The sequence below is a fragment of the Amblyomma americanum genome, chromosome 1, assembly GCF_052857255.1.
Source record: "Amblyomma americanum isolate KBUSLIRL-KWMA chromosome 1, ASM5285725v1, whole genome shotgun sequence".
Classification (NCBI taxonomy): Eukaryota; Metazoa; Arthropoda; class Arachnida; order Ixodida; family Ixodidae; genus Amblyomma; species Amblyomma americanum.
Window position 1 is genome coordinate 108,210,938 of NC_135497.1, and position 26,259 is coordinate 108,237,196.

The window sequence follows — 26,259 nt, forward strand, 5'->3', positions numbered from 1 at the left end:
GTGTACTCATTGCTGCTATGAATTGGCATGCAAAGGTTGATGTCGACATGTTCTCAGTAACCAGCACTTTCCGATAAAAATGTCTGGCTCCGCTGTGAAGAAGGTGTGTGTCGTAAAAAGAGGGCGCGAATTCGCGACTTCCAGCCGGCGTTCAATCTCTTCGTCTTTCAATTCTTAACAGCTTTTTGGGGAAAAATAGCAAAACGTTTGTTTGATAACAAATTGTCTACTGTGACTAGGCGTTCGAATTGGTTCGAGGCCTTCGAGTTGCCCTTTCCCACAACTCAGACTAGCTGCACTAAATGGACCAAATGCGCATGCATTGTTTCGAATTCCTTTCATATCAATTTCTCAAACATTAGAGGCGCTAACAAACTTTTGATACTGCATTTTGAATGTGGGTGCACTAGTAAGCTTACTGTGGATGTGATGGCGTGTTTTCTTGATTTCTTCATAATTTGGGCGTTAAAGGGTTAAGTTGGGACTAGTTGCTAAAAAAATCTAAAAAATAAAATAGAGAACCGCAAAACAGTTACACGGTGTTTGTTGTTAAGGTGCGGACTACATCTTACGCAACAAAATGTTTCATGTGATTGCTGGGTTATTTCTAAAAATCAATGTTTTTCCAACAAGCACAGATAAAAGCATATATGTTAGTCATACGAACCACAATAATGTCAAAAGCAAATGCTAACCATAACCAAATTTCATACCAAATAATTATATATTGGCATATTTGATTAACATGCCTTCAGGTAAAAATTAGGCGGCACAACACCAACAGTGTAGTCAAGACCCGGTTTAACGAAAAGAAAAAGAACGTTCACTCATTCTGAGCTAAGATTTGTGCTGAGCGTTTGTTAAAAATATAGCCAATAAGTACATCGACTAATGTAGAAATGAAGGCGCTGTAAAACACAGAAGAGGAAACCAGCATAAGGCGTAATCTTCTACGTGGGTAAGGAACAAAACATGCTCAAGACAAACGAACAACCAAACAAACAGGCAAACAAACACGCAAACAGGCAGACAGTGTTACTTTGCCCGTGTATAGCCGTCTTGCTTAAAATACAATATGCAGTTACTGTTGTGAAAGGCACGCTTCTCTGTCGTTTGGCACCTAAATCGTATTCAAGAAATTCGTACACGAAGTAAAGCGGATTAGAAGTCTTCAGTGCACGACAGGGTCAGGTAATAATACTGTCACGTGGTGGGGCACTTCACTGGAATATTCACAGTGCCACCGAACCGCGAAATAGAAGAATGACGCAGTAACGCACATGTTATCATCCTGGTTGATATGTTTGTTTCTGTTGTTGTGCCTGCTGCACCGAAGTCGTTGGTGTGGTATAAAGCATAAAATTGGACGGTTTGAAACGGCTGTACAAATTGAATTAAGCCACCACTAAAAATCAAGCTTAACGAAAATTCAGCTGCAACATAACCTTGCTTGATTGATTACAGCATTTGGTGTTCACACGCATTCCCAACAAGGTTCACAAGAACTAGTAGCATTTCACGTTTCCATTATTTTTATTATTATTATTATTATATTTTTCTTGCGCAGCTCACTGTACAAGGCAGCATTGCCCATTCCGCCTGCGCTGGCAGGCATGCAGCTGTAGAACCCTGTAAAGCAGCTCTGCGCCCAGCCTTGCAGACGCGCAGTAAAGCCGACTTGCAAGCAGCCCTCGCAGCAGCCCGTTTCACTGCACTTTCGTGAGATGGCGCCAGCGTGCCGCAACGCTGGCAAACGCTGGCGAACGCGAGTAGCCCGCGTGGCGCCATCTGAAGCGGGTTAGAGTAAACGAAGGGAGCGCACATAAAAGGAACAAACGACGCTCGTGTCAGGAGAAAAAAAAAAAAAACGAATGGAAACAAAAAGAGCTCCAGCGTAGACTTAACAGAAGACAGAGAAAATGAACAAACACGAAAATAAAGGAGTACATGCTAGCAGCATCTGCAAGCCATCGCGTAAGCCTCTCTCGAGCAGGCAGTAAGCAGCCACTGCAATCAGCGCCTCGTTTCCTTCTGTTTTTTCCCCCTAGCAGCCGCGGCGACGGCATTGAGCCCGCAGGGCTGCGTTCGTTAGACCGGGTTTCGACTCTCGTGCGTAGCTGCGCACGCGCAAAAAGAGGCATGCAGAGTAATGAAAAAACAATGAAAAGGCACAAACTTGTGACACGAAGGAGGCGTTTGAATCGGTGTGCGCTTCTGTGAGCCCAGACTGGGCAGACTCAGAGCTGGCCGAGCTCATATTTGAGCCCGACGAACGCAGCGACGAGCCCGAGCTCACACCCCGCTTATCGATGTCGCCTGTGCTGTGCTGCTTCTTGATTCGGAGGCCCTGGAAGCAAAGTGCTCACACAGTGAGTTGCCGGCGCCGCGACGCCCGAGCCGCGCCCATGCCGCGGCAAACACCCCCTGACACGCACCCCAGCGATGGAGATTGCTGCGCCGAGACTTCTGCAACACTCTCTGGGAGGCCCTGCATGCTTTCGTCAGCCCGGTGTATGCATCCGCATAGAGTGGCCCATACGCGACTCACGTTAACTCCAGCATGCGCTGCGAGTGCATTAAATTGTTGCTCTTCTCGCCGATCAGTTTCCATTAGACGCTAATGCACTCGTGAAGCTAGCTAGCGCCGGAAACAAAATATAAGAAAGGAGATGAAATGCACTGTAATCAGTTATGCACACAGAGATGCTAGGAAGAAGTAGGTGAATAGAAGAGAAAACTGGGCTTCTCCTTCTTAATTAATTTTTTTAAGTATTTTAGCGGGCGCCTACGTGAAAGAAGATGAAAGAAAAAATTGGGAGCATTCATTTTAAGTGCAAACTTATCTATTGAGCCGAGCACATTAAAAATAAAAAGAAAGACCAGCATATGTAAACGCTAGAAAGATCCCTGAGAAAACATTTGCCTCTTTGTTGAGACGTCTCTCACAATCCTACTCGACCCGCAAAAAAAAAAAAAGAAGTGGGGAAGTCTTCCAAGCAAAAGATTACTGAGTGTGTGAAACAAGCTTGCAAGCACGCCATGCGCCCGAGGCCTTCAATATCTCGGTAATGTTGTTTATGTCGCACGCAATAAATAACAACAAGAAGAAACGAGTAGCTAGAAAAAAGGGCACTATTTGATGTTCGCTCGCTGCAGATGTCGAAACTTAGTTCAGATCGGAAGCTATTCGCTCGGTTTACGACGCGGGCTGCTACGAAAGTGCTGCGCAATAAGAAACCACAATATAGCGCAATTGCGGGGCCTTCTAGAAAATAAAAAGAAAGAGAAAACTTGCGGCTGGTACTTCGCAACACGCTTCACGCTGTAGTGCGAGTTACTTGGAGTAATCTGTCTGAAATGTGTCCACTGGGAATGTTCCTAAGTGAAGTTTTATGTGCGCTGTCATCCAGACAGAGAGAGAATGTTGCCAAAGAACCTTCAGCCTGTTTTCGCATCCTGTTGTCCTCCGTACTGTCATTTTCTAGCAGACGATTGCCAGTTTCGAAAGACTGTCTCCAGAGGCAGAGCTCATTGCACCTTGTCTCGTATGCTTTGAGTTTCCTTTGGCTACAGAAGTCGGGTTTCAATTAATACACTTCAACAAGTCTAGCGCTTCCTTCTCTTGTATACCATAGATGTGTTTTGGATGAGTGAATTGGTGTAAGTTAAATAAGCTCTCTAACGTAACATATGCTCTCCATTCCATGAAGTACAGTATTAGATTATACTACACTAACTTGTATTTTGCTTTTTCTCCTACAAACATCATTACGACAGACTGCAATACACTAATCTTACCCTCTACTCTGCTATATCGAAGTTATCGTTCTTCCTTTACGCGCATTGAATTGCCTTGTACTAAAACATGCCTAAATTATTATTCATTCGACATTTCTACGCCAAACAGTTCTATATTAAGTAAAATATATTGTTTTAGCCACGTATAGGAACGCGTTGCGTGTAGGTAAACTGCCGGAATTATACTGTCAACGGTACACTCCGCTTAGTCTCTACTCTCAGCTTTCGCTCAAAAACTGCTGATGCTTCACCGCATCAAGATAGGGCGCGCGGTGCAGCCCGCTTTGGGTTGTGAAGAAAGTGATTTCGTTCGTTCCCGCTGTAGCGCTGCTCTTTCGCGAACCAGACACGGAGCCGAGTACGCCTCTTCAAATCCGAATTCAAACGTCTCCTACCTACCCTGTCGCTTCACCCCCCCGCCCCCTCCCTTCTCGCCCTCAGACACATATACTGCGATGAGCGTGGGATCCTTCATACGCACATCACGAGCGGCTAATGCGGAGAAAAAACACTACGCCTTCCCCGGTGCCGTCAGACGAATTTGATCTGCTTTCCTCAGCACGGGCTTCAGTTGATGACCTCTTGCTTCAAGGTGGCAAATCATCCCATCAAGACGGAGCCAACCGGGTGCCCGAGTTCTTTGCAAAAATTAATCTTAACTGCTAGCTTTCAAAGGTTAAGGCCGTTGTTAGGTGCTAGCGGCACTACCCTTGTAATTACTGCCGGAATCCTCTTTTTTTCCCCATATTGTCGTACTAGGCTATGACCATCTTGATTTTGGGTCTTTCGTGCTTGCCAGTTAATGTTAATACTGCCGCTGCGTTGCAAGTAAAAATACAGCAGCGAGGCCCAGGGCATCACGAGCAGCCATAACACGTTGATGGCGTCAAAATATTTATGGTGACTAAAGTCCTCTTTCTGCGAGATTTGCTTTCTGTCCACGCACTAACCCTGCTCGTCCATCACAACTTTACGAAGAGCAGCGAGGTATGAAAGATTGACTGATGTTTTGTTCCCAATGTTTGAGAAATGTCTCGCGAAATTTTTGCCGCGATATGTGAAGCAGAAATCTCGCAAGGCAGCATATGTCTCTCTGGGGCGTATTTCGAAACGATTCTTCTCGCTATTCGTTCATTTCCTTTTTTCTCATCGGTCGGAACCGCCTCCAACACCGAAGAAGCGAATGACAATGCCTGTTAAGCTGCCAGTCATGACGTCACAAGCCGAAACTACTAATTGTGGGATGAAAGAAGAATGAATCGGAGAAACATTGCAAAATAAGCCGCCTCATTGGCCGCGTTCGGGAAACTGAAGAACACAGGAAATTTGGTCTGAATTTAACACCGTACGAGTGATTCCTAATTTACGGACGGTGCTTGCTGTACGAATAAAGGTGAATGTGGGCGAAGTATAGAGAATATGGGCGCTATGCCGCGGAGGTTACCTAAAAACGTGAGTGGAATAATCTTCCCGGCTTGCGTTGATCTGTGTACCAGTCGGAGAACAGTGCACCTGTTGCGTCGTTGTTATTGAGTGTAATAAATGTGAAAGCTTTGTACAGTAATTTTGCTGCAGGGTTGGGAAAGTGCAAAGCAAAAAAAAAAATCAAATCTGTGCAGAAGCAAATAAGCGAAAGTTATCGAACTTGTGTACGCTGTGCACTTGCGTATTAGAAAAAAATTGATACATTTTCACAATCCACTTATGTGCAATGCACGCGGACTCATTTCTTGCGCATCTTTTAGTCTTTATTTTTTAGCCCTAATTATATTCTTGCACTAAGTTTCGCCCATTGGCTTAATCCAAGACTCCTACGATCTTTTCCTTGGTCAATAAGGTCGGCCAGAATACGAGCGCTAATTAATGTTCAGGCCGCTTTTCAACGGCTTAATGCGCAAAATATATTTATGCAAATTTTCTTATTAAATGCTTCTTAATTTTTACTGAGGAGTGAAGACGTTCTGGAAGACATGGCTTCATTTGACTGCGATTTTGCGTGGCATCTTTTTGCGTTATTATTACCGTCGTTTTGCGGAAATTGCGTCTTGCTCCAGTTGTCCGTGAAAGCGTTAACGACGAGGAAGAACGCACTGAAGCGGGTCGGAATTAATTTTCTGGGTTTGTTTATACTCACACGCACGCGTAAACACGGACGAATGCACGAGTGAGAAAGGAAATGTTCTTCAGCGCCGCTACACACGGAAAGCGCCTAGACCTCCAGTCCTCCTAACTTTTCAGGCTTTATTCACGTGCAAGAGATAAGTTTGGGATCTGACATACGTGGTTTGCGTGCCAGAACCGCCACAACTAGCCAACTCAACTCGGTGCTTGTGAACTGCCTGCACTAGCAGCGCTTGCCTACAAGTGGGGGTTGAGGTCAACACTGTCCTTTCCTGAGCGATATTTTTGTATTTGCCCACATTTCAGATGAGATCCCTACACTGGTCTCATATTCAATGGTTCTTGCTTTATCCAGGATGTGAAAAATATTTTTTTAATGGGTTTTAGCATTGCTGTTAACTTCTCATGCCTGTTTTTCCCCTTACTATGATGCAGTGTGATTAAGTGACGTAAATATCAAGACAACTACGTTTGAACGTATTGTTTTATTTTTCGCTGCTTGTTTCATGCCTTTCAATTTGCAGCTGAATTTTTATTATATCATCTGTGCACTCATATTGTTCCCCCCCCCCCCCTACACTAATGCCCGCAAGGGCGCTGTAGGTATGTAAATAAATAAATAAAACGCACGAAATGGATAGATGAGGCTGCCAGCGCTGTGAAGGCGCTTTTGAATTGGCGTCATCACCACGGGCGTGCGCTCGCGGAAGTACAAAGATAAAAAATCCAATAGAAACAACAGCAGTTATAAGACAGAGCAAAAATGAGATGCAAGAGAGCGCCCGCTCTGCGAGTTGCCACCCCATTTTTGCCTGGCCCTTGGAGCTGCACTTTAATTAAGAAGGATCCCCTAAAGGCGAGGCGCACCTGGAGGATGGACTTCTTGAAGTTGGACGACTTTTCGACCAAAGAGCGGCGACGCTGCGGTGGCTCGTCGCTTCGCGCCTTGAGCACGAAGCCGCCGCGGCAGTCGTCGATCTTGCGGTCCCTCTCGGAGGCCGGGTCCACGGGGTGGCTGCTGCTGTCCAGCGACGTCTGCGAGGTGCGAACCTCGACTTTGCCACCGGAGCTTGGGTTCCGGTTGTGCGCCGCCAGCCCGAAGGGGGCGCTCGACCGGACGCCGTAGCCATGCCGCGTGCCGCGCAGCCACTGGCCCTGGTAGGTGCCTGCATTGGACCAAACAGCACCACCTCTGTAGCGCCCTCTAGCGCACTAAAGGTAGTGCGCTAGAGGACAGTGCGCTCCCATATAGGCGTATTCGTGTTTACAGTGTACGGTACATGACACATCTTTTCTCTTCCATTAATCGGAGTAAGCGCTGAGGTCACTTTCACTCTAACAAAACTGTGAGCCTCATGGCGTCGGTCGATGTCGTAAATTGATCGCCAGTACGACAATTTCACTCCCAAACGGTGCTGCTAAGAAGTGTGTTAACCATTGGGCTGCGTTCAAGTAGTTATATCACTGCTTTGGACGTGATTGCCTGTAACAAAAGTAGCTGTGCTGCTAAGTGCAGGCTCCAGCCTATTCGCCGCACCTCGCTTAGCACCGATAGAGACACGAACACGAAAGGACATCCGTGCGAAGCGGTGCATTAACGATGATGAAGGAAATGGAACGGCGAGACGAAAGGGAGAGCACCCGTAAGCGTAAGAAAGAACGGTCAGTGTGTCTGACCTTCAGCAGCATATCCACTCGTGAAAAGCTCTCTTACTGCGCTATATTCGCTCAGCCGAAAAACAACGCAGCGTGCTTGGTATTTTTGTTTCGCTTATTTTACGTTTGTATGTATGCGTGCGTGCGCGTGAAAGATTGCAGAAGACAGTATTCTTCAAAATAGAACCTTTCTTCGCTTTCATAGCTGAAAAATTCTGCCCGCAGTACATGAACCGAAGCTGACTAATCATGAGTAGCGCGCTTGATTGATTTCCAAATATCAGTGAAACTCTATGTGCGCCAAATCGTCAGTGAAAAAAAGAGTCGGAGTAATGACAGCTCTGTCTCTGCTAATAAGCGTACATTGTACGTCCCAGGGTAATAGTTCCTACGTTTCAAACGAAACCTAGCAGTAATTCCCGTTTCTAGTTATTGCTGCTGCGCAAAGAAACAAAATATTTAACGTAGTGAATTTAAAATTGTAATTTTCTGAAATGCACGAATGACCGTACTGCCTATAGTGCGTCGAGATTGGAGCTTGAAAACTTGTAGAACTTAATTTCCCAGCAAGTTGCCATTATAAATTAATTTTAAAATTTTCTAAACTTTAGAGGTTTGTATTATTAAAGAGTTAGCGTTTTAATTCATTTTATAATAATTTTCTCACCGCTGGTGCAAGGTAGCAGCATGCAAGGGAAAGTACTATTCAGGACAACATGAAACCAAAAACTAAGGCATGGACGAGGCTTTTAGGTTTATGAGAAGGGCCAACAGATTTAGCTTCTTGGCTCGAAAATGCACAGGTCCTAATAATTTGCAGTCATTGTTGTCAGATTTACTTTTTTATAATCGTAATAATACCATTATTACAAACACCCTTCTTAGTAGGTCTCTTAAAAAAACAGAGACAGACGAGGCCAGATTGTCCCTTCAGTTCTAACAATTGAAAGAGCGGTACGACTAATTAGACAAAAAAAAAAAAGACGGAGTGTGCTCGTCGCAGAGAAAGTCAACCAGTGAAAGAGCGTGCTCGCCGGCACAAGAAGGGCGCGAAGGAGTGTCGTCCCGGCCTGCAGGAAGCGAATCTCGATTTCATCGGGAAGCGCCAATTGAATCGGCCGCTCAGAGAGTCAACAGATTCTCCGCCGTTCGTCGGACACATCATCCCCAAGCGCCGCTGGGCACGGACCAGAATAGAACCCGGGCCCGAAGAACGCACAGCCGGCGAACCTACAGCACAGAACTGTCCGATCAGCGTCACCTCTTGAGAGCTGGCCGGCGGCAGCCGATGTGAAAGCGCGGGTGCGGGGAAGGGGTGTGTGTCTGCGTGTGTGCGTTGTGAGGGCGCCTTCCTGGCGGGGCCCCTTCGCGCAGAGAGCACGGACAGCGCAGCCCCCGCCGCCGCCGTATATAGACTTTTCCGCCCTCCTTGAGTGTGTATATGTGACTACATGCGACGTCGCTCGCGCTGACAGCTAGTCACGTCATGTTCGCTGCCCCGTTTGTCAGCGACGGATGCGCGGTGTGGGACACGCGGTCTTCCACTCGACGTCGCCCCCTTATCGTGCGAAAGAAGGAAGCAGAAATGCGTCGTTTGCGTGTTTGCTGAAGTGTACGTGAGCGGAGATGGGGAGTCCACACGTGCATTGCATATACATAGCAAAGGGGAATGCGTGTGTGTGTCGGGGGGGGGGGGGGAGAAAAAATTCATTCGGTAGTCTGGTGACCCGGGCCACTAGGCCGAACAAGCCGAAGTCTCTATGGCGTCACAGGGGAAACGATCACAACACGAGGAGTCGCCTAGACCACGCACGCTACACTGGCTGCCCGAGTTCATTCTTCTTCTTGGCCACTTTCCATAATGCTGCCCCTCGAAACGGGCCTCGCGTTTTCTTTGGGCCGTTTTTCTTTCGACCTGTTTCGCGAGGATGTGCTTTGGAGGCCGAGCGAACGCCAGAGGGGGCACGATGATGACGACCGTAGGCTCTGGCGACGGGTCGGTCGAGGAGAAAGGGGAGGGGGGGGGAGGCTGCCGCGTGACGTCCGGCCCAGAGCGCGATCGATTCGCCTCCCAGGGAGCAGACGCCGGCTGAATGGTGCGAGCGGAAGCACGCCGTTCACAACGCGTTGCCCCATTTCCGCGTGTACGCGCCGGGCGACACGACAACGCCACGGGACGCCCAACGCGGGCCCGGCCTCGGGGGCGGCGGCGAGGTCACGAGGAGCGAAACTAGAACGAAAAATATCCAGACTGTAGGCCGATTTCTCTGCGCATCAGCGCTAGATCGCCATACCCACGAGTGTGTGTTGTCATGCTTGCTTGGTTGACAGAGGGAATAATTTCGAGATATTTCGCCAGGATGACCAAGACGAGTTGGTCAACGCCGGCGACAACCAGGCGTTCCAGGAGAGCTGTGAAGAGAAAAGAACGACGGGGGTGGACAGGGCGACAGGGGAGAAAAAAGTATTCATGATTTGCATAGGAAGCAGCGCACCTGGGACAGGAGGACGTCCCAGAGTGAGAGTCGGGCAGGCGTAATTTTTGCGAGAGATATGCGCTGAAATTTAACTCTAGCACTTTAGAAAAGGGGCTCTTAAAAGTCATGGACGCCGCTGCGAAAGTCCCCGAATACGTTTCTATCACCGAAATGCACCAGGGTGTTAACTTTTTATTACACGAGTCAGTGGTGGACAGAATCGCCGGCTCTCAGTAATTGTTCCAAAAGTGCTTCGCAAAGGATAATTGCGGGTATGAAAACGCGTCCACAAAACGTGTTATATTTCACTGAAGCAGAGTAAACACAAAGACATATCCCTCTTCGCGAAACCTGCTACAATAATGAAGACGTGCAGCCATGCCTCGTGAATAACGATCGAAATTGGCTATTGCAGATTCAAATGCAACAAAAGAGATGGCATTGAAAACTCCGCCAATGTCGCAGGAAATGATTATTTATTAGTCGTCACCAGCTGCGTACAGAACAGAAACCTGCATTAAGATGCGGATTACCAGTCGTCGCAGTATGCGTCAGCTAAGGCTCACACCCAGCTACCAGTTTAGTCGATAAGTACAATTTCGGGATTATTGTTTCCTTCCATAGTCTTCTCTTTGAGCTTCTGGATGCCAAATCGACCCGCTATGCTCATCGGTTCGAGTTAGGTATAGTGTCGAAATTGTTTTATTTTGCCGCGCAAAGGGCAGATAAAAGATAAACATATTAATATCTTGCCTCTTGAACTACTGAAGTACGGATAATGCGCATAAAGTGCGCCTAAAGAACACCGAGGAATACTCCATCGAATTCTGCTTTTAGTAAAATTCGATAGTCTCACCATTTGTGGCTGTGTTTTCTGTCTGTTCGGCAGAAAAAAAAAAACGCATTTATTGCTGCGCAGTTTGGATCTAGGGCGGGGGTTTACCACACGGATTCAAACTCATGGCATTAAGGATGGCGTCGAGTGCGCAGGGGACTCTTTGACCGCCAGCATTAAGGGCCTCGCAGTGAACAATAGCCGCAGAGATTACCAGAAGAAACTGTACCAGATGTTGTCAGAGGTAGTTTATGATAACGACACCCGCCTTTCATATTCTTATCTTTTCTAGTTTATACATGCTCCGTATTCAATGAAGGTAGTTTCTTTGTTATTAGAACTCGGCATTAAGTCGATATATGCCAACTCCCGTTTGTGCTCAAAGTTCGTTCAATACCTATATGTGACAAGTACTTGACGACATACCCTGTTAAATGTTTGCATCTATGTCGATGAAAGGCAAAAATGCCCGTGTAATAAGATTTACGTCAAGTGCAAGCTTTCAACAAGTTCTCGTATAATTACAATGCTTAGTTCGCCCGTTGTGACAGTAGTACCGATACCTAAAATGCCCAGTAATTATACTATACAAATCAATCAATAGCTAATTATTATCAATTAAATGTTTAGTTGTATGCGAAAGAAAATAAATATCAGGGTAGTAATTAAGCGCCGCCTTCGCTTGTAGTGATGTTCGTGATTTGAAAGCTTTTTTGAACGAAGAACTCTATGTAACGATGAAAAGAAACACGTGCACTGCTTATCAACCGCATATGCTACGTCTTCGAACTTAAGGTAGGGGAAAAAGTGTACGTTAAATCACTGATGGGTCATAACAAAGCTGACCTAATTAATCAACCGCCCTGATTGTCGAGAGTACAAAATGGGTGCCGTATATTACCACCGCATAATTTTATGCGACGAAAAGTCTCTCCAACCCTAACGCTTACCTAAAATTTTATCAGCTTTGAAAGAGAGGAGCGTAAAGGGAAAACGCTTTTAGCCCTTTGTAACCAATGTGCCCCATGGCATGGCGCATAGCACTACTTTTGCAACCAATGCTGTGCCGAACAATGGCACCCCGAAGCGGAATAGGTATGCTGCTCTTAATCACTGCTTTGCTTCAGTTGCCGTCCCGATATGCAGATTATGCAGATTAGGTAGGAGGGGGGGAGAGGAGGCATAGGGGGGGGGGGGGGGGTGGGGGGACAAGTGGGGAAGTGCGATTTAAGTTTCGACTTACGGCTGCAGCGAGCGATGGAAAGGAAAATGGTCGACGTAACGTCAAGCAGTAAAAAGTGGTTAATACAGATTACGGAACAAACTGAAGTTAACGATATCCTAGCTGAAATTAAAGAAAAAAATTGTACGCCATTGATGCCAAAATAATGCCAAGATGGAAATTGATGCCATATTGCGCAAGGGTCTAGAGGGTAGCCTCACTCCGCTGTCCAACGTTTCCACAAAAGGACGAAGATAAGCCCTCTGGTCGAAACGTTGGACAGCGGTCTTAGGCTTCCTTCCCGACCCTTGCTAATTTTGTGTTGCCAAGAATTTAATCTTCTCTGTCTTCTCTCTACCATGCTTACGACACTGCAAGTAAAAAAAAAAAGCTCCGAGACGGTCGACGTCATGACGCTTGTGCAGCAGCAGGGTGTGCTATCGCCGGCGTTCTCATCGCATCCGTGAGAGGGAGCACCACGCAGACTGTTTAATCCCGGGAATTGGCCTCATTCCCCTTCGCATCGTGCGGTGAGGGTAGCGACCAATCCCCACTCTTAAACATCAACCCCGGCTGCCTTCAGCATTTGTTGCCTCTATTTCCACTCCGACCTCCTCTGCTATGCGCTACGTCACTGCTGTCAGAGGGCACAACTACAGCAACGCCGAGTGGAGGGATCCAGCCGGCGCGAGCATGTGTCCCTGTGCGCAGCCGTGCGTCATCCGGAGGCAACTGCACTTGTTAAAACGTCGCAGCGGACCTGGCGCCGAATTTTTGAAACCATTGGCACGCTAGAGCGGGCTGAAACTAGCTGGTGCACTGGCCATCCTGCGCGAGGCAATGGCGACTTGCGAGGGCACGGTCGTGAACCAGCCATCAACCGTTTCCGCGTTCACGCAGCTTCGACAGCTGAGCTCCTTATTTGCTGAAGCTAGCTGTGACTTCTAAGGGACCAGACAGAACGTAAGGGCATTGCGGAAGCGAAAATGACTCTCGTATAAACAAGGGGAAACGAAACGGCGCACAAAACTGGATAATGGCACATAGGCTGTGTTCGCATCACGATGCTTCATAAAGCCTTAGTGGCCCTGTCCTGGTGTCTCCGTTCTACAGCCAGACGCGGAAAACCAGGCAGGTTGGCACCGAACTCACTAGCACCGCAGAATTTAAAAACAAAGCTGACGGAACGTAAAAAGAGAAAGGAGGCGCAACGGGTTCGATATTAGCCCACGAAAGGCGGCTCACAGCGTCCACGATTGATCGACATACAGGGTAACCTCTCTTCGTAGTGCAGCATAATCTTGCTTCCGTTAATAATAATAATAATAATAATAATAATAATAATAATAATAATAATAATAATAATAATAATAATAATAATAATAATAATAATAATAATAATAATAATAATAATAATAATAATAATAATAATAATAATAATAATAATAATATAAGTCCAGCTACGCCCGCTGCAGGACAAAGACCTTTTCCCCCTTTTCTCCAATTAACCCCTTCCTGAGCCAGCTGCGCCCACCAAATTCCCGCAAAGTTCCTTATCTTCTCCGCCCACCTGACATTCTGTCGCCCCGTCTTGTTTTGGTTTTGGTTTCATTTACATTTCTACAACCGGCTTTTATGACCTGCTTGGTACGTGCGTAGCCCATACACGTCTTGACGCTTTTTTTTTCATCCTTGAACCATCCTCAGTGGACGCACTAACGAAGGGCTTTGTAGTGTAGAATCTTGGACGAGCTGCTGGTGGTTCATACTTAAAACAGCGCAAACCACGCAGACAAGGACGGCGTGAAGAGACGTACACACAAGCGCTCGTGTGCAAGTCTCGTCTTACATCCCTTGTCTGGTTTGTGCTGTTTTGAGTGCGAATAGATTCAATGTACCTGTGTTAACGGCGGGCTAAGAAAGTCACCATCGTGGCGATGAGTGCATCAGGGTCACCGCCGCGTGCGTCGGGCAATCAGGGACACTCGCATGAGAGACGGGCGTCAAAGTGCGGCGAGGCTGCGAGCCCTGGGCGACGACAAGGCCCTCGCGGCGGGTGCGTAGCGCGCGCAAGATGAAGTGGAGAGGCGAGCTTGGCTCAGCCCCTGCCGCCTGTGGTGCGGCCTAAATTTAGCCCCGGGTTTATTCTTCTCATGAGAAAAGCGGACGCCTCAGCTGCTTTGTTCGGGAGAAGGCTTTTTGAAAAGACCGCGAGCTCGCCGCGAAACCCTGCAAGGAAAACATGTCATAATTTAGACGCCGTTACTTCGCCGTCGCGTGTACGTCCCTGACAGACTCACGGTCCTGCCCACGCAACGACGGAGACAGCCTGTTGTCCCGGGGCGTCGCTTCACGTAAGCGTCACTGTTGGAAACAGCTGGCGAAGCGGAGTGGTGAACAAGTTGGGCAGCTTTATCCTCCTTTTTTTTTATGGAAGCACAGAGTAGTGAACAGGCCAGAAGGCGTTTTGCGTCAGTGCGTCAAGGCCACGACTCGAGCGATAATAAATTCTGGCCCACAAGATGGCTGCGACTGCTTCGTTGCGACGAAAACGGTCGTCGTTTTGTTTTCAGGGTCTCTGTAGACGGATCTCATTTTCCGCACACCATTGCAAAAGTTTCGAACGGTGGATGCGAAGAATCGGAGCGCCGAAGTACGTACCACCTACAAGCAATGTCATTGCGTTTCAGCTGGGCAGTTATGGCGTGCGTAGGAACGTTCTTAGGATGATCGATGTACAACGAATGTCTATATACCTGTGCTGTGGACTTTAAGAACTAGGTACACTTCGTTATGCTCGGTACACACAAACTTACAATGAAGGCGAGATGTTAAAGTTAAATGAAGAGTAGCTCAAAAATACTAAGGCTTCGTGGAGATAAGAACTGTGCGGAACTCGCTCACCGTGACTTATGTGCCTTCCTCTCAGGAAAGGCATGCCGTGCTGTGACTGTGCAGCCCCCTTGTCTCGCCAAGTGCCGAGGTATGAACACGAACGCCTAGGTCCGGCAGTTTTCAAGACAATTGTCAAGAGGAAGCTAAAAAGCTCCCCAAGCAGAAACCATCCTTTTCTACCAAAAATTGGTCTATAAGCACGGTTTTCGAAAGATTAGACACTCATATGAGGGAGAGAGAGAGAGAGAGAGAGAGAGAGAGAGAGAGAGAGAGAGAGAGAGAAAGAGAAAAAGGAAAGGAGGATAGGTTAACCGGAAGAAGGTTCCGGTTTTCACTGGGGGAAAGGGAAGTAAGGCGTAAAGGAGAAGAAAAAGAAAAGAGCTGGATTTAAAATGTCAAGTAAGGAAGTAAGGACTTCGCGCACGGTGATCTCATGGCCAATCGCGCAGGCACGACGGCCGTCCGCGTAGGTTTGTTTACTGGCTGAGCGAAATAACAAAATCAGAGAGAAAAGAAGATGATTCACTCCGCTTCCTTTATACGAAAATGGCTACAAACCAGCATTACTCCGAGAGGATGAAAGATGAGGTGTCAGGATGAAGAAAAGAAACGAGTCCAAACAACAGAGGCGACTCAGGATAAGAACAATCACATGTTCTGCTGTCTTAAACAACCAGAAAGCTAGATTTTACCGCATAATGCATTCTATATAAAGTCTGACCGCACGACTTATACAGCTTAGCTGCCTGGCGGGGCGTGGGCGCCTGACGCTTTGAGAAAGTCCAAACACCATCCGCCTACTCCGAAAGAGGCAGAGGCGAAGGACAGAGAAGCAGCTGCGGTACAGGAGGGAGGGGGGGGGGGGGGGGGGACGAAGCCTTCGCAAGAATCCCGCATCTGAGCATAGCTTCCTGCATACCAGAGTACGAGGACATTTGTGATAGTGAAAGAAAGCCAGAATGTTTTCCGCACTGGGGCGATTTGACAGACACTTTCAAAGCGCGTGTTGTCGTTCCTTTAACCGGTGCTGATTCTTTCCTTTCACTTCTAAAGGTGGCCACTTTCGACGGCAAAGAAAGAACCGAGCAAGTTTCCAGACAACTTTGAGGATTAAAGTGCTTTGGAGAGCGCGAACACTGGCGAAGCACGACTTCAAAACACAGCGTGATCCCCGGAGAAGTTGCTGTGATGTTAAAAAGCGTTTACAGAAATATGCAGCGCTGCTTTTTCCTGCAAAAATTTCAAACACAAGAACGTAATTATAGCCAGCCAGTCTCTAGCACATGTCTGTAAATAATACTTTGGTATTGTACAGTCTTATATTATATACACGAAAACATATAATTGTGCTGTGGACGCATTTTACATTTACGCTATGGTGTGATTAGATGTGACTACTCAAGGTAAAAATGCACTGACGCGCTTAGATGGTGGCATGGTCGAAACTCTTGCACGGACACACAGGACAGCAAAGAGACGACACAGCGCGGCGTGTGTGTCGTCCCTCGGCTGTCTTGTCTATTTGCGCTGCTTGTCTCAAGATGAAGAACCAAATAGTTAAAACGTTTACACCACCACTACGTCTGCTTTCGCGTACCTAAATTATAAGGCCATATTCGCACGACTTCTCGCACGAAAGTGTGGCTTTAGTTTCACCGGTGTCTTTCTCGTTGGCAGTCGTGATTGCCAGGAGCAGAATAGGTTAATTTTGCGAATGCGGTCTCTGATCACATCTACAGAGCAAGTTTAACTTTTCGCTGCCAGCTCTCGAATTGAAACTCTCGAAGAACGCAGCAGATGCCCGAAAAGTTGAGCGTTCTGAGCAGCCATGCTCGGCACTGATCTCACAGCACAAAACGATCGAACGACAGAAAAGTCGTGTCGTGTCTTACTTCTTTTCCTATGTTCGCTTCGCAGTGTTTTCAGTATGGAACTGCGGTACTTTAGGTTTAGTTTATGGAGGTTTAACGTCCCAAAGCGACTCAGGCTATGAGGGACGCCGTAGTGAAGGTCTCCGGAACTTTCGACCGCCTGGGGTTCTTTAACGTGCACTGACATCGCACAGTACACGGGCCTCTAGAATATCGCCTCCATCGAAATTCGATCGGCGCGGCCGGGAGGAACTGTGGTACTTTAGTTCTTAGGTAACACATGCCTAAATTAATCCAGAACGAGCAAGGAGCCTCCACGTTCAGCGCCAATATAAACATGTATTCTCGTATAGTAAAGCAATCGAGGGAATGAAGAAATAACTATCGGATTATTCCACAGTGAAGTTCGTCTGGCGTTGATGTCACACGTACTCGAGCGTTAAAATTCGACTTCGCAGAAAAGACCGCCCCGACATGACACAAGTGCCAAGCAAAGCTGCCAGTAAAAGAGAAAAAAAAGGGGGAAGAAATGCTGACTGATACACAGGTACAATATTATGGACGCAAGTGCTGCGAAAACGCCCCCCCCCCCCCCCCCCCCCCCCCCCCCAATTGATCAAGGAGAAGCCCCTGCACATCGAGACCATTTTCCTCTTCATCAATACGACTTCTTTCTCCTCCATCTCGCTATTCATCCAAGCTCACCCGGACAACGTTGATGACCTGTCCTCTTGCCTACGCGGCCATGTTTGAGACGCTGCAGGGGGACTTCGTACTCTTGCCCGCAACATCACATTCACTTCGTATAGAACGCTCCGAGAATATCCGGCCGCTATCTTTAAAACCTACTTGGCCTTTCCTTGCCTCTCCGGCTACCATCCGGCTTCTCCCATTAAGAAGCAAATATGTTGTGTTGCTGTTGTGGGAGGGACCTTTTACGAACGCGCATTTTTATCCACTTGGGATGGCTGACTTCCCATCGATACCGCTGTAGGCGCGAAAAAACAACTGCGCGCCGGTTCTTTCACTGTCCCTGCAGCTCGAAACCCAGCGAATATTTCTCGAAGAAGCACTGCACCGATTGGACGCTTATCCTCTCACGAAGGTCAAGACCCTAAGGTAGGGTCCCAGCTTTTACCGGCACAAAAGGTCACCAAAGCGCCACTGCAGTAAATGAACGCTGGAGACCAGCGCGTGTTGTTGTTGTTGGCTACGATGAACCCATGACCGTGGCCTTGTGCTATGACTGGACAGGCTAAGGTTTTTCTCTCTCTCTCTCTTCTCTTTCACTCATCTACCGCCTTCACGTGGGTAGAGTATAGCCAACCAGGCATTATTACGGGTTCACTCCTGGCCATTCCTTTCTTCTGTCTCTCCACTCTTGTTCTTCATGCAGCGAATGAAAACTCGCGTGCACAAACGCGCCTAGGCACTAACGCAGACGGGTGCACGAAACTCAAAAGGCTTGCACCATCGCCAAAGTCACTCTGCCAAAACAAACGGGAAGAAAGAAAGTGGCTCGAGGACAGCGCACATTCGATCGTTAGGCGGAGGTGCCGTGTGGGGAAATCGAATGCATTCGGCACCGATTTTTCTTTTCCAGCTAATGGAGCTCGGCCTGTCGGAAAAGTTTGTTTCCGTTCCTCTGCCCGAGCATTTGTCTTACACGCGCGTTCACCGGCGTGTGCCCCCGAGTCCGACGTCACATGACTAATGAGCTTGCCCGGACCGCAGCGACGGAACCCAGGCCCTGCTACGCGCCTGTGAGTGGCAATTGCCAAGAAGGGCCGGAAGGAGGAGCCGCCACAGGGGAGGCGCTGCAGGTGGATCACGAAGCAGTCGAAATACAACAGGAGACGACAAAAGAGAAAAAAAAACGTCTGGCCGCCCAAAGGCGCGGCTTCAGCGTCAACAAGAGAAGTTGCAGAGCGATATCAGAAGAGTGGTCTAGAAACCAGAAAAGTATACGCGAGAAAGCCAGCCTCCAAGGAATCTTCCAAATGGCCCCACTGTCGACCAAAAGCGCTCTAGAGCATGCACACACACGCTGGTGCTCTCACGATTTTCAGTTCAATTGGGACCTGGGCAATGCCCGATCTTAGAGTTATGCAGGACCCATACGATTGAAGCCACTCTTTCGTGTCCTATAATACAATTCGAAAAGAGAGGGACCGAGATAATTCAGATGTGTTGTTCGACACCATTTTCCTCACTCCACCGAAAAATAAAATTTATTGGCGATTACACAAATGGTAAGGCGGAAAATCAGCGCTAGCTGGGATGCAATAATGGTTGCGCGTAGAAAGATGCAGCTCGTCCGGGGTCCCTGGCCCCCCGCCACGCTCGGCTGCACGGGCGCGCAATGACTGCGAACACGAGCATTGCTTTCACCGCCAACCTTCGCTCTGTTTGTTTTGGAAAAGTTAGCGCAAGTTGCAAGGCACGGGCTATGTGCAAGTGGTGGCCACGTAATCACGCTCCCATTGGGTGGAACCCCACGCGGGATGCCTGTGGGGGGTGCCCCCTTCCCTCCGGTCACGCTCGGTTGCACGCACGCTTTTTGGCTACTGCTACGACGACGAGGACAAGCAGGCCTTGCCGGATAATCTCCGCATTAACAGCTAGAGCCGTAGACCAGAAGTGAGGGGGTGCTAAAATTTGTAAACCTTCAGAGGTTGGCGGGAAAACTTGCCTAATTTATCGCTTCTGCAAGCCAGCATGCTCAGATTTCAGATGCACTAAGTTTAGCCTCTCTCTCTCTCACACACACACGCACGCACGCACGCACGCACGCTCGCACACGCACGCACACGCACACACACACACACACACACGCACGAAAAGGCGCTGCGCTTCCTCGTCTTCAAGCATGCGTCTGATCAATATAGTGTTGTCAAAACTGCATGACTGCTTTAAGTAGCAATATTTTAGTAGGAGTTTTCATATCTGTCAATGACAAGACATATGTAACAGTAATAATCGTATGTATCACAATTGTAGAATTCTGCGCAAGCCATCGTCTTTGTGTTTATACTACAATGTGCTGCAAGTTGCTTTTAGGATTCATATTTAAGTAAAATCATCCGGAAAAACAACTGTCGTCCTTTGCACGCAGTTTACGGTAAGAATGAACAACAAAGTAGAGCAAACTCAGTGAAATGCGCCGTGCTCAACCTGAGCGCAGCTGTATATATATATAAAAAAAAACTTGCCTGAGCCTATACGCTCTAATAAACGGGTTCCGTATTTTGCAGAAACCAACCTGCGACAACAATAAGCATACGTTTCTAAATGAGGGCAAATAAATAAAATAAAGAACTTTCGTGCTATTTATCATCAAATACGGGTTACCTTATAGTTACGCAGAGGCCGCAACTAAGCGGCAACCAGGCCGGTAGTGGGTAGGTGTCCGGAATTACTGGGTGCGCGACGCCCTGTTTGAAGTCTATCTTTTCTAACAAGCTGCATACCTGATATATTACGTCTTCCGTCTGTGCAACTAAACATAACCCTCGAGAATAAAAAGTATGCTCCTAACAGGCTTTTCTCAAATCATGGTTTTTAGCAGAGGGCACTTGGCTGCCGCAATTATCACGATAGTTACGCCAAAAATAGTGCATGCTTTGTGTTCCGAGTTTCAGGCCTCTTCGTCTGCTCAAGAGGATGCAAGTGAACAAAGAAGAGATGGCAGGTGTAATGGGAATGACCTCCAGAAATCTGCGCACTGGAAAGCTAGTTCACCTTGGTCCGAGGCTAAAGCCTGTTTATTCTTTCACCGCAATTGTTTATGAAACCTGCATCGCTTTCCTCTGATGAGAAGTATGGTGTCGCTCAGGTTGACGCTCATTAAAATTATTCCCCTCGAGAGATTCTCCAAAACAGTCTGCAGCGACGGATGACTTTCAGTCGGCGAATCCCCCGACCTCAGCCAAAGCATGCTTCGTAGCGGCAAGGCTTGGCCTAAATGGGCGCCTGATAACATCGAACCACAGCAGGAGTCCTAAATGGGAATTTGTGAGTGCGTCCAAGAACATTGAAGGAAAAAAAAAAGACGCCATTAGACATTGTTCTCTTGTGATATTCACTCCACTGCGTTGCCGAAATCAGATCCAGAAATGCCCCACAATCGAACACACCGAACGCAATGCACCAGAACTAGAAATACGCCATTTCTTGTTGCTGCCATTGTATTAACAGTTAACTTTGTACTACCGAGCGAATTTTACCTTATAGCGGCTGCAGTACCAAGAGTAGATAAATAAATACATAAATCCAAAAAAAACTGCATTTAAACTGACCTGACATTTAAGGAAGGAAAGTCCTCTCGAATGAGATGACGAAGTGACACGAGTGCAGAAGCTCCTCCCCTTGCGGCCTTCTAATCAATAATGAGAAGAGCCGCTCAGTGCATGGAATCATCCACCCTTGGTCAAAATGCACATTTTAAAGGGGCCCTGAAACACCGTCTGAGGAGAGTACATTAACTCGCTCGTCACTACATTCTCTCGTCATGAGCACTTGAGCCAAACACAGTAGAGCCCGAACATATTGAATTATTGTTTAAATCCAACACTCAGAACATCCCTTTGAAAATTCCATGCAAAAATTGTAGAGACACTTAAGCTCCGCCTTAAGGGCATGACACGATAGCTTTAGTGGGGTAATGTCCACATAACGATAGCTTTAGTGGGGTAATGTCCACATATGCAGAATTGATCATTTTCTACTCAACATTAATATACCCCTGGCAGTCCTCCTACCACTCCTGGTGCAGTCGTGCAGCCGTTAAGCGATGCGCCACAGCCCTGCGATGGCAGGTGCTGCCACAAGTAGGGCCTGTGCGATCCAGATCGCTCTTCGCGGGCAACTTGGTGTGACCTAACCTTAATTTAACTTACCACCTGCCACGGTGCGCAGTTTGCTCACAGTCCGGTGGGCATTTTTCTTACAGTCCGGTGGCCAGGTTGTGATGACGCCACAATAAGGTTTTGTGACATAGGTGGCCCATCTGCCTCGTAGGTTGGGTTGCTTCTCTGGATTTTTCGTGGAATTTTCGCTCACGATCAATGGCGCCGACGACGCCGGATTTTCTGCGACACGAGCTCCGTAACACTATTGCTCACGTATATCGAACTTGAGTTCAGCGGAACATTCGGTATATCGAACTGTGCACCGCGACCTTAAAGGGGCTTTGAAAGGGGCTCTACTAAAGTTGCGGTATACCTGGGATGTTAAAGCGCGCCGCTTCGCGAATATTGTCCAGGAAGAATTTTTTAAATGCGCTTTGTATAAACAGAGTTATATGTGGTCAAAATTTGAATTTCAGCGTCTTCGCGACTTTCCCTCTCCTCTCGTCACATTTTGCACGCTGGAAGGTCGGCGCTCTTCCGCCGCCGGAGCTACGCTGCTTATTGGCCGCTGCCATGGTAGCTGCCTGACGTCTGAAATAATCTAACCAATAGCATCTCTCAACATGTATACGTAGATGCGAGCGAAGGAGGAGGGTGCGAGCATGAAAAATTGGCGGTGGTTTAGCTCTGGTTAAACCTGGAGTGATGCGATAGCTACAGCTGGCCGAGTGGAACTTTTATCAGTTGAATTGCTAAGTCAGTCTTTCGCCGCTCCGTTTCGCTGAACGTTCCTTCTTCATCTTCGGTCCACTTGACACGGCGCATGCGCACAACTGTGGCAGCTCGGTTTCGCCGGCGCGCCGCGCCGCCGGCAGCAGCAGCTGCTCCGCACCACGTGGCCGGTCACGTGACCAACCAGGTGACGAACCACGTGATCAATCACGGCGCCGCGCCGCCGGCAGGACAGCCTGGCGGCGCTGCCACGCTGAAGGCTCGAAATGCTACCGTAATGTAGCTATCGCTACAAAAGTCGCCGGGAAGGGCTCGCCAACTTTCACGCGTGATTGTGGGTCCTCTGCTGCGTGTAGAAGTGTATTATCTGGCTCAGGTGTTCATGACAACACAATGCAGTGATTGAGCAAGTTGATGTCCTTTCTTCGGAAGGTGTTTCAGAGCCCTTTTAAAGGCCACTTCTATCAACGCTCTTAAAAACCATTTCATAAGTGAAGACAGATCGAATGCACAGCCTTGGGCAGCTGCTGACAGTGCTGACGCTGTGAAACCGCGTGACGAGGTGAACGCGAGGAGTATTTAAGGGTGACCTGTGGTCTTCTGTACTAACTTTCCACGCCACATCGCTGTCATGTGGTGAAGCCAACCTAAGCTCTTGCAGCGGCCCTTGCCTGGCATGCTTCGTTGGCGAAGTCGTTGCTGAAACCAATTGTGCCTTGCTTTTAATGAGATAATTGTATTTTTAGTTTACCGGTAACAGGATCAAACATCTTATGACAGGCAGTGGCTAGTTCCAAATAATCTTCCTCTGCAGATTCGATGCGAAGCAGGTTAGGCGCAGGAACACCTAGCAAGCGGTGCGCTTTCGGCATGACTCCGGGCAGCACGTCGCTGCAAGAACGTGTCAAGGGTGGGTGCAATGCATTCTTGCTTCTAGGTGACACAAATGCTTTTAATTTCCATTTTTTTATATATCGAATTATCGATAGAGTCGTTCCTCGATAATATGGCACTTTGGTTCCCGAGCAGAACTGTATATAGAGCAAGTCGTCCATAATAACGAATCATGAAAAAAAGATCAGAAAGATAAACGCTTTGTAACTTACTTCTGCTTCTGTGGATAGTAGTAGCCAGTGAAGAGGAAATTAAGTGAAACCTTGGCAGTGCGAAATGCAGTATTCTGGCCACCGTTATGTTTTATATATTTTGCCGCAGTTTGAAGCCCCTAGTGGCGCATCACACGTGTGATGGCATCTCATGGCGTGGTGGCACATCTTCTACTACGACTCTTCGCATCCCATGAACCGCTAGAACATAATCGTACATAGTTGCTGGAAGCTGCTGAAAGTGGCTTCACGTTCTTCTCATCAACTCATGAATTACAGCAAACCGCAAGGAACGTAAACTGGGCACATTGCCGCTGTAAAACATGAAAACACAAAGAAAGGGCCGTCACTGAAGCATTTTCAGTTTTGCGTTGCATTTCGCTGGTGACCTTCTTCCAAGATACAGGAAACATCTAGTTGAGTCAGTCGAGGTTTTGTTCTCATCTTTGTCCATTTCAAGCGACAGAAATACATGAACCCCACTGGCCCTTGTGCATTTTCGCCCTGTACATTGGCCGGACAACCGGTCTCCGTATTAACGAGGCGCAAATACATTGAAAAAGTTTGGTCCCCAGAAAAATTTCCACCGTTCGAGTCATCCATATTAACGGGGGTCGTGTTAACGGGGCACGACTGTATGTCGAACTATTTCGCGATCACCTTCGAATTCAGTATATCCAGGTTCTACTGTAATACACTTTTACACGCAGCAGAGAACCCAGAATCGCGGGCGAAGGTTGGCGAGACCTTTCCGACGATTTTTTCATGCTCGCGCCCTCCTCCGACTCACGCCCCTGCGTATTTCTCTTCAGAGATGGCTATTGGTTAGATACTTTCAGACATTACGCAGCTACCATGGCCGCGGCCAGTCAGCAGCGTCACTCCGACGGGTCAGGAAGCTCCGCCCCCCCCCCCCATTTGCCTCCAAATATTCAATCTTCGACTCAACTTCCTTTCAATTAAACCATCGATTCGAGGTAACCCTTGAATGAACGAGACCCAAACTCGTTGTCCTCTCTACAGTGAGCTTTCCCTCTCCGTCTGAGACGCCACCCGGGACTGACCACAGGGTGCTTGACCCGTTGGCCTGTTCATGCCTCATCACTCTCCCCAACTACTAACGGGAGAGGGGCAGGGAGGGGAAGGCAGAGCCTGTTTGGTGCTGCATACGGCCAATTTTTGAATGTGGAAGGTCGGCTGGAGCAACATGTCTCCGCGCGCTGCCTTCTGCTGTTACTACGAAATGGGAACGAGGAATGACGGAAATGCACTCTAAACATAAATAGGCCTCTATGGGAGTAAAAATGGAGTAAACTGTCCTCCAGCGCACTCTCTTTTAAAAGAGAGCGCGCTTGCGGACAGTTTACTCCTTCCGTGTTTAGGGTGTAGGGAGACAAGCAGGTCGCGGGTAGTTAGCATACGCGGGCCTGCAGGAAAGTGAGTAACAAGAAATAGTTGGTAGCATGTTCAATAGACAAAATGTCCTTTCTGTATGTGCGAAACAGGGCGTGCAGACGCCCAGTAATTATTTCTGCTCGTCTGGTGCCCCGCTCCAGCTGAAAAAGTACTAAAAGCCAATGCCGAAAAGCAAAGCCTCGCATCATCTCCGTTAAGCAGGCAGCCAGGAAACAAAGGCGCTGACTGTAGTCTGCTCCGAAGATTCCCAACTAAAACATAGCGGGCAGCCAGTATCCAGACAGCGATGCTGTGTTTATGAGGCGTATATTTACCTTGGCTGAGGCGGGCAGAACTGCGGCTAAAGCAAAAAGCTATTGCGGGCAAGTTTACACCCTTCTTTCGTGAACGCAGCTGAACAGGCGAGGTTCACAGCTTACTATAGGACAAGAAGCCCGGCTAGATTGAGGAAGGGACTTGTGTGTCGTGGAAAAAAAATCACATGAAAAAAAAAGCTGTAAGTGCTCGAAGAAACAGAACACTCGTAGATTCAAATCGCTCATGGAGAAAAATGACATTCGCATACGTACGCGGTTACCGTAGTTGTCTTGAGACCTCACGCATTGTTTGCCTCAGTTAGAAATGGCTAGCCGTTTATTTACTGCGGAGAGGTAAGCAGGTTTCTCGAAAGAGACTGTGAAGCGCTGTGAAGCGCGCTTCCCATCAGTAGGAGCGCCTCCAGCATTTCTGTGCAGAGGCGGCGGTGTCCTAGCGTTACTTGCGTGTCAGTGAACATTTGGCTAATTACCTCTTGGCACGAAACCATATATTGTCCTCGCTTCAATTCGCCTCGGAGCGCAGTAATTACGTCCGCAAAGCCTAAACACTCTAGTCAACTCTGCCCACTTGCGCAAGCCGTGCTCACGCTTGGCCTCTCTCGAACAGCTCCGAAACCGGCAAAAGCGACACAGGCGGAAGCGGCCGATTTCGGCCACGATGCAAGCGGACCCTCACGCGGGCGGAGTCAAGTCGAGGGTCGCGCAAGAGGAGAGGTGTCCCCGTGCCGTCTCCTCGTCGTGGCCGGCGTGCGCTCGCTCGCTCGGCGGCGGTCCACCAGGTGCTCGGGACAGACGCGGGCTCGTGTTATGCCACGGCGGAGCGTGATGTATCGCGCGGTTACCAAGCGAGCGGCCAAGAGAAGCTTTTGAAAATAAGCGCGCCCAGCGAGAGGAGATCGAGCCTTCGCGCCCGGACGCTCGAAGGACCCAGGAACAAGCGGATGAGAAGGGGGTCGAAAGGAG

The 26,259-nt window shown here is 48.2% G+C and overlaps 1 protein-coding gene across 1 annotated transcript in view; it reads right to left on the reverse strand.

Annotated features, from left to right (window-relative positions):
• The window catches only part of jp (junctophilin), a 92,594-nt gene that overhangs the window by 20,597 nt on the left and 45,738 nt on the right, over positions 1-26,259 (reverse strand). The window contains exons 2-3 of the mRNA XM_077646498.1: positions 6,787-7,085; positions 2,177-2,347 (exon numbers count right to left, since the gene is read on the reverse strand). Of these exons, the coding sequence (XP_077502624.1) occupies positions 2,177-2,347; positions 6,787-7,085 (470 nt within the window). The remainder of the gene's footprint in view (positions 1-2,176; positions 2,348-6,786; positions 7,086-26,259) is intronic.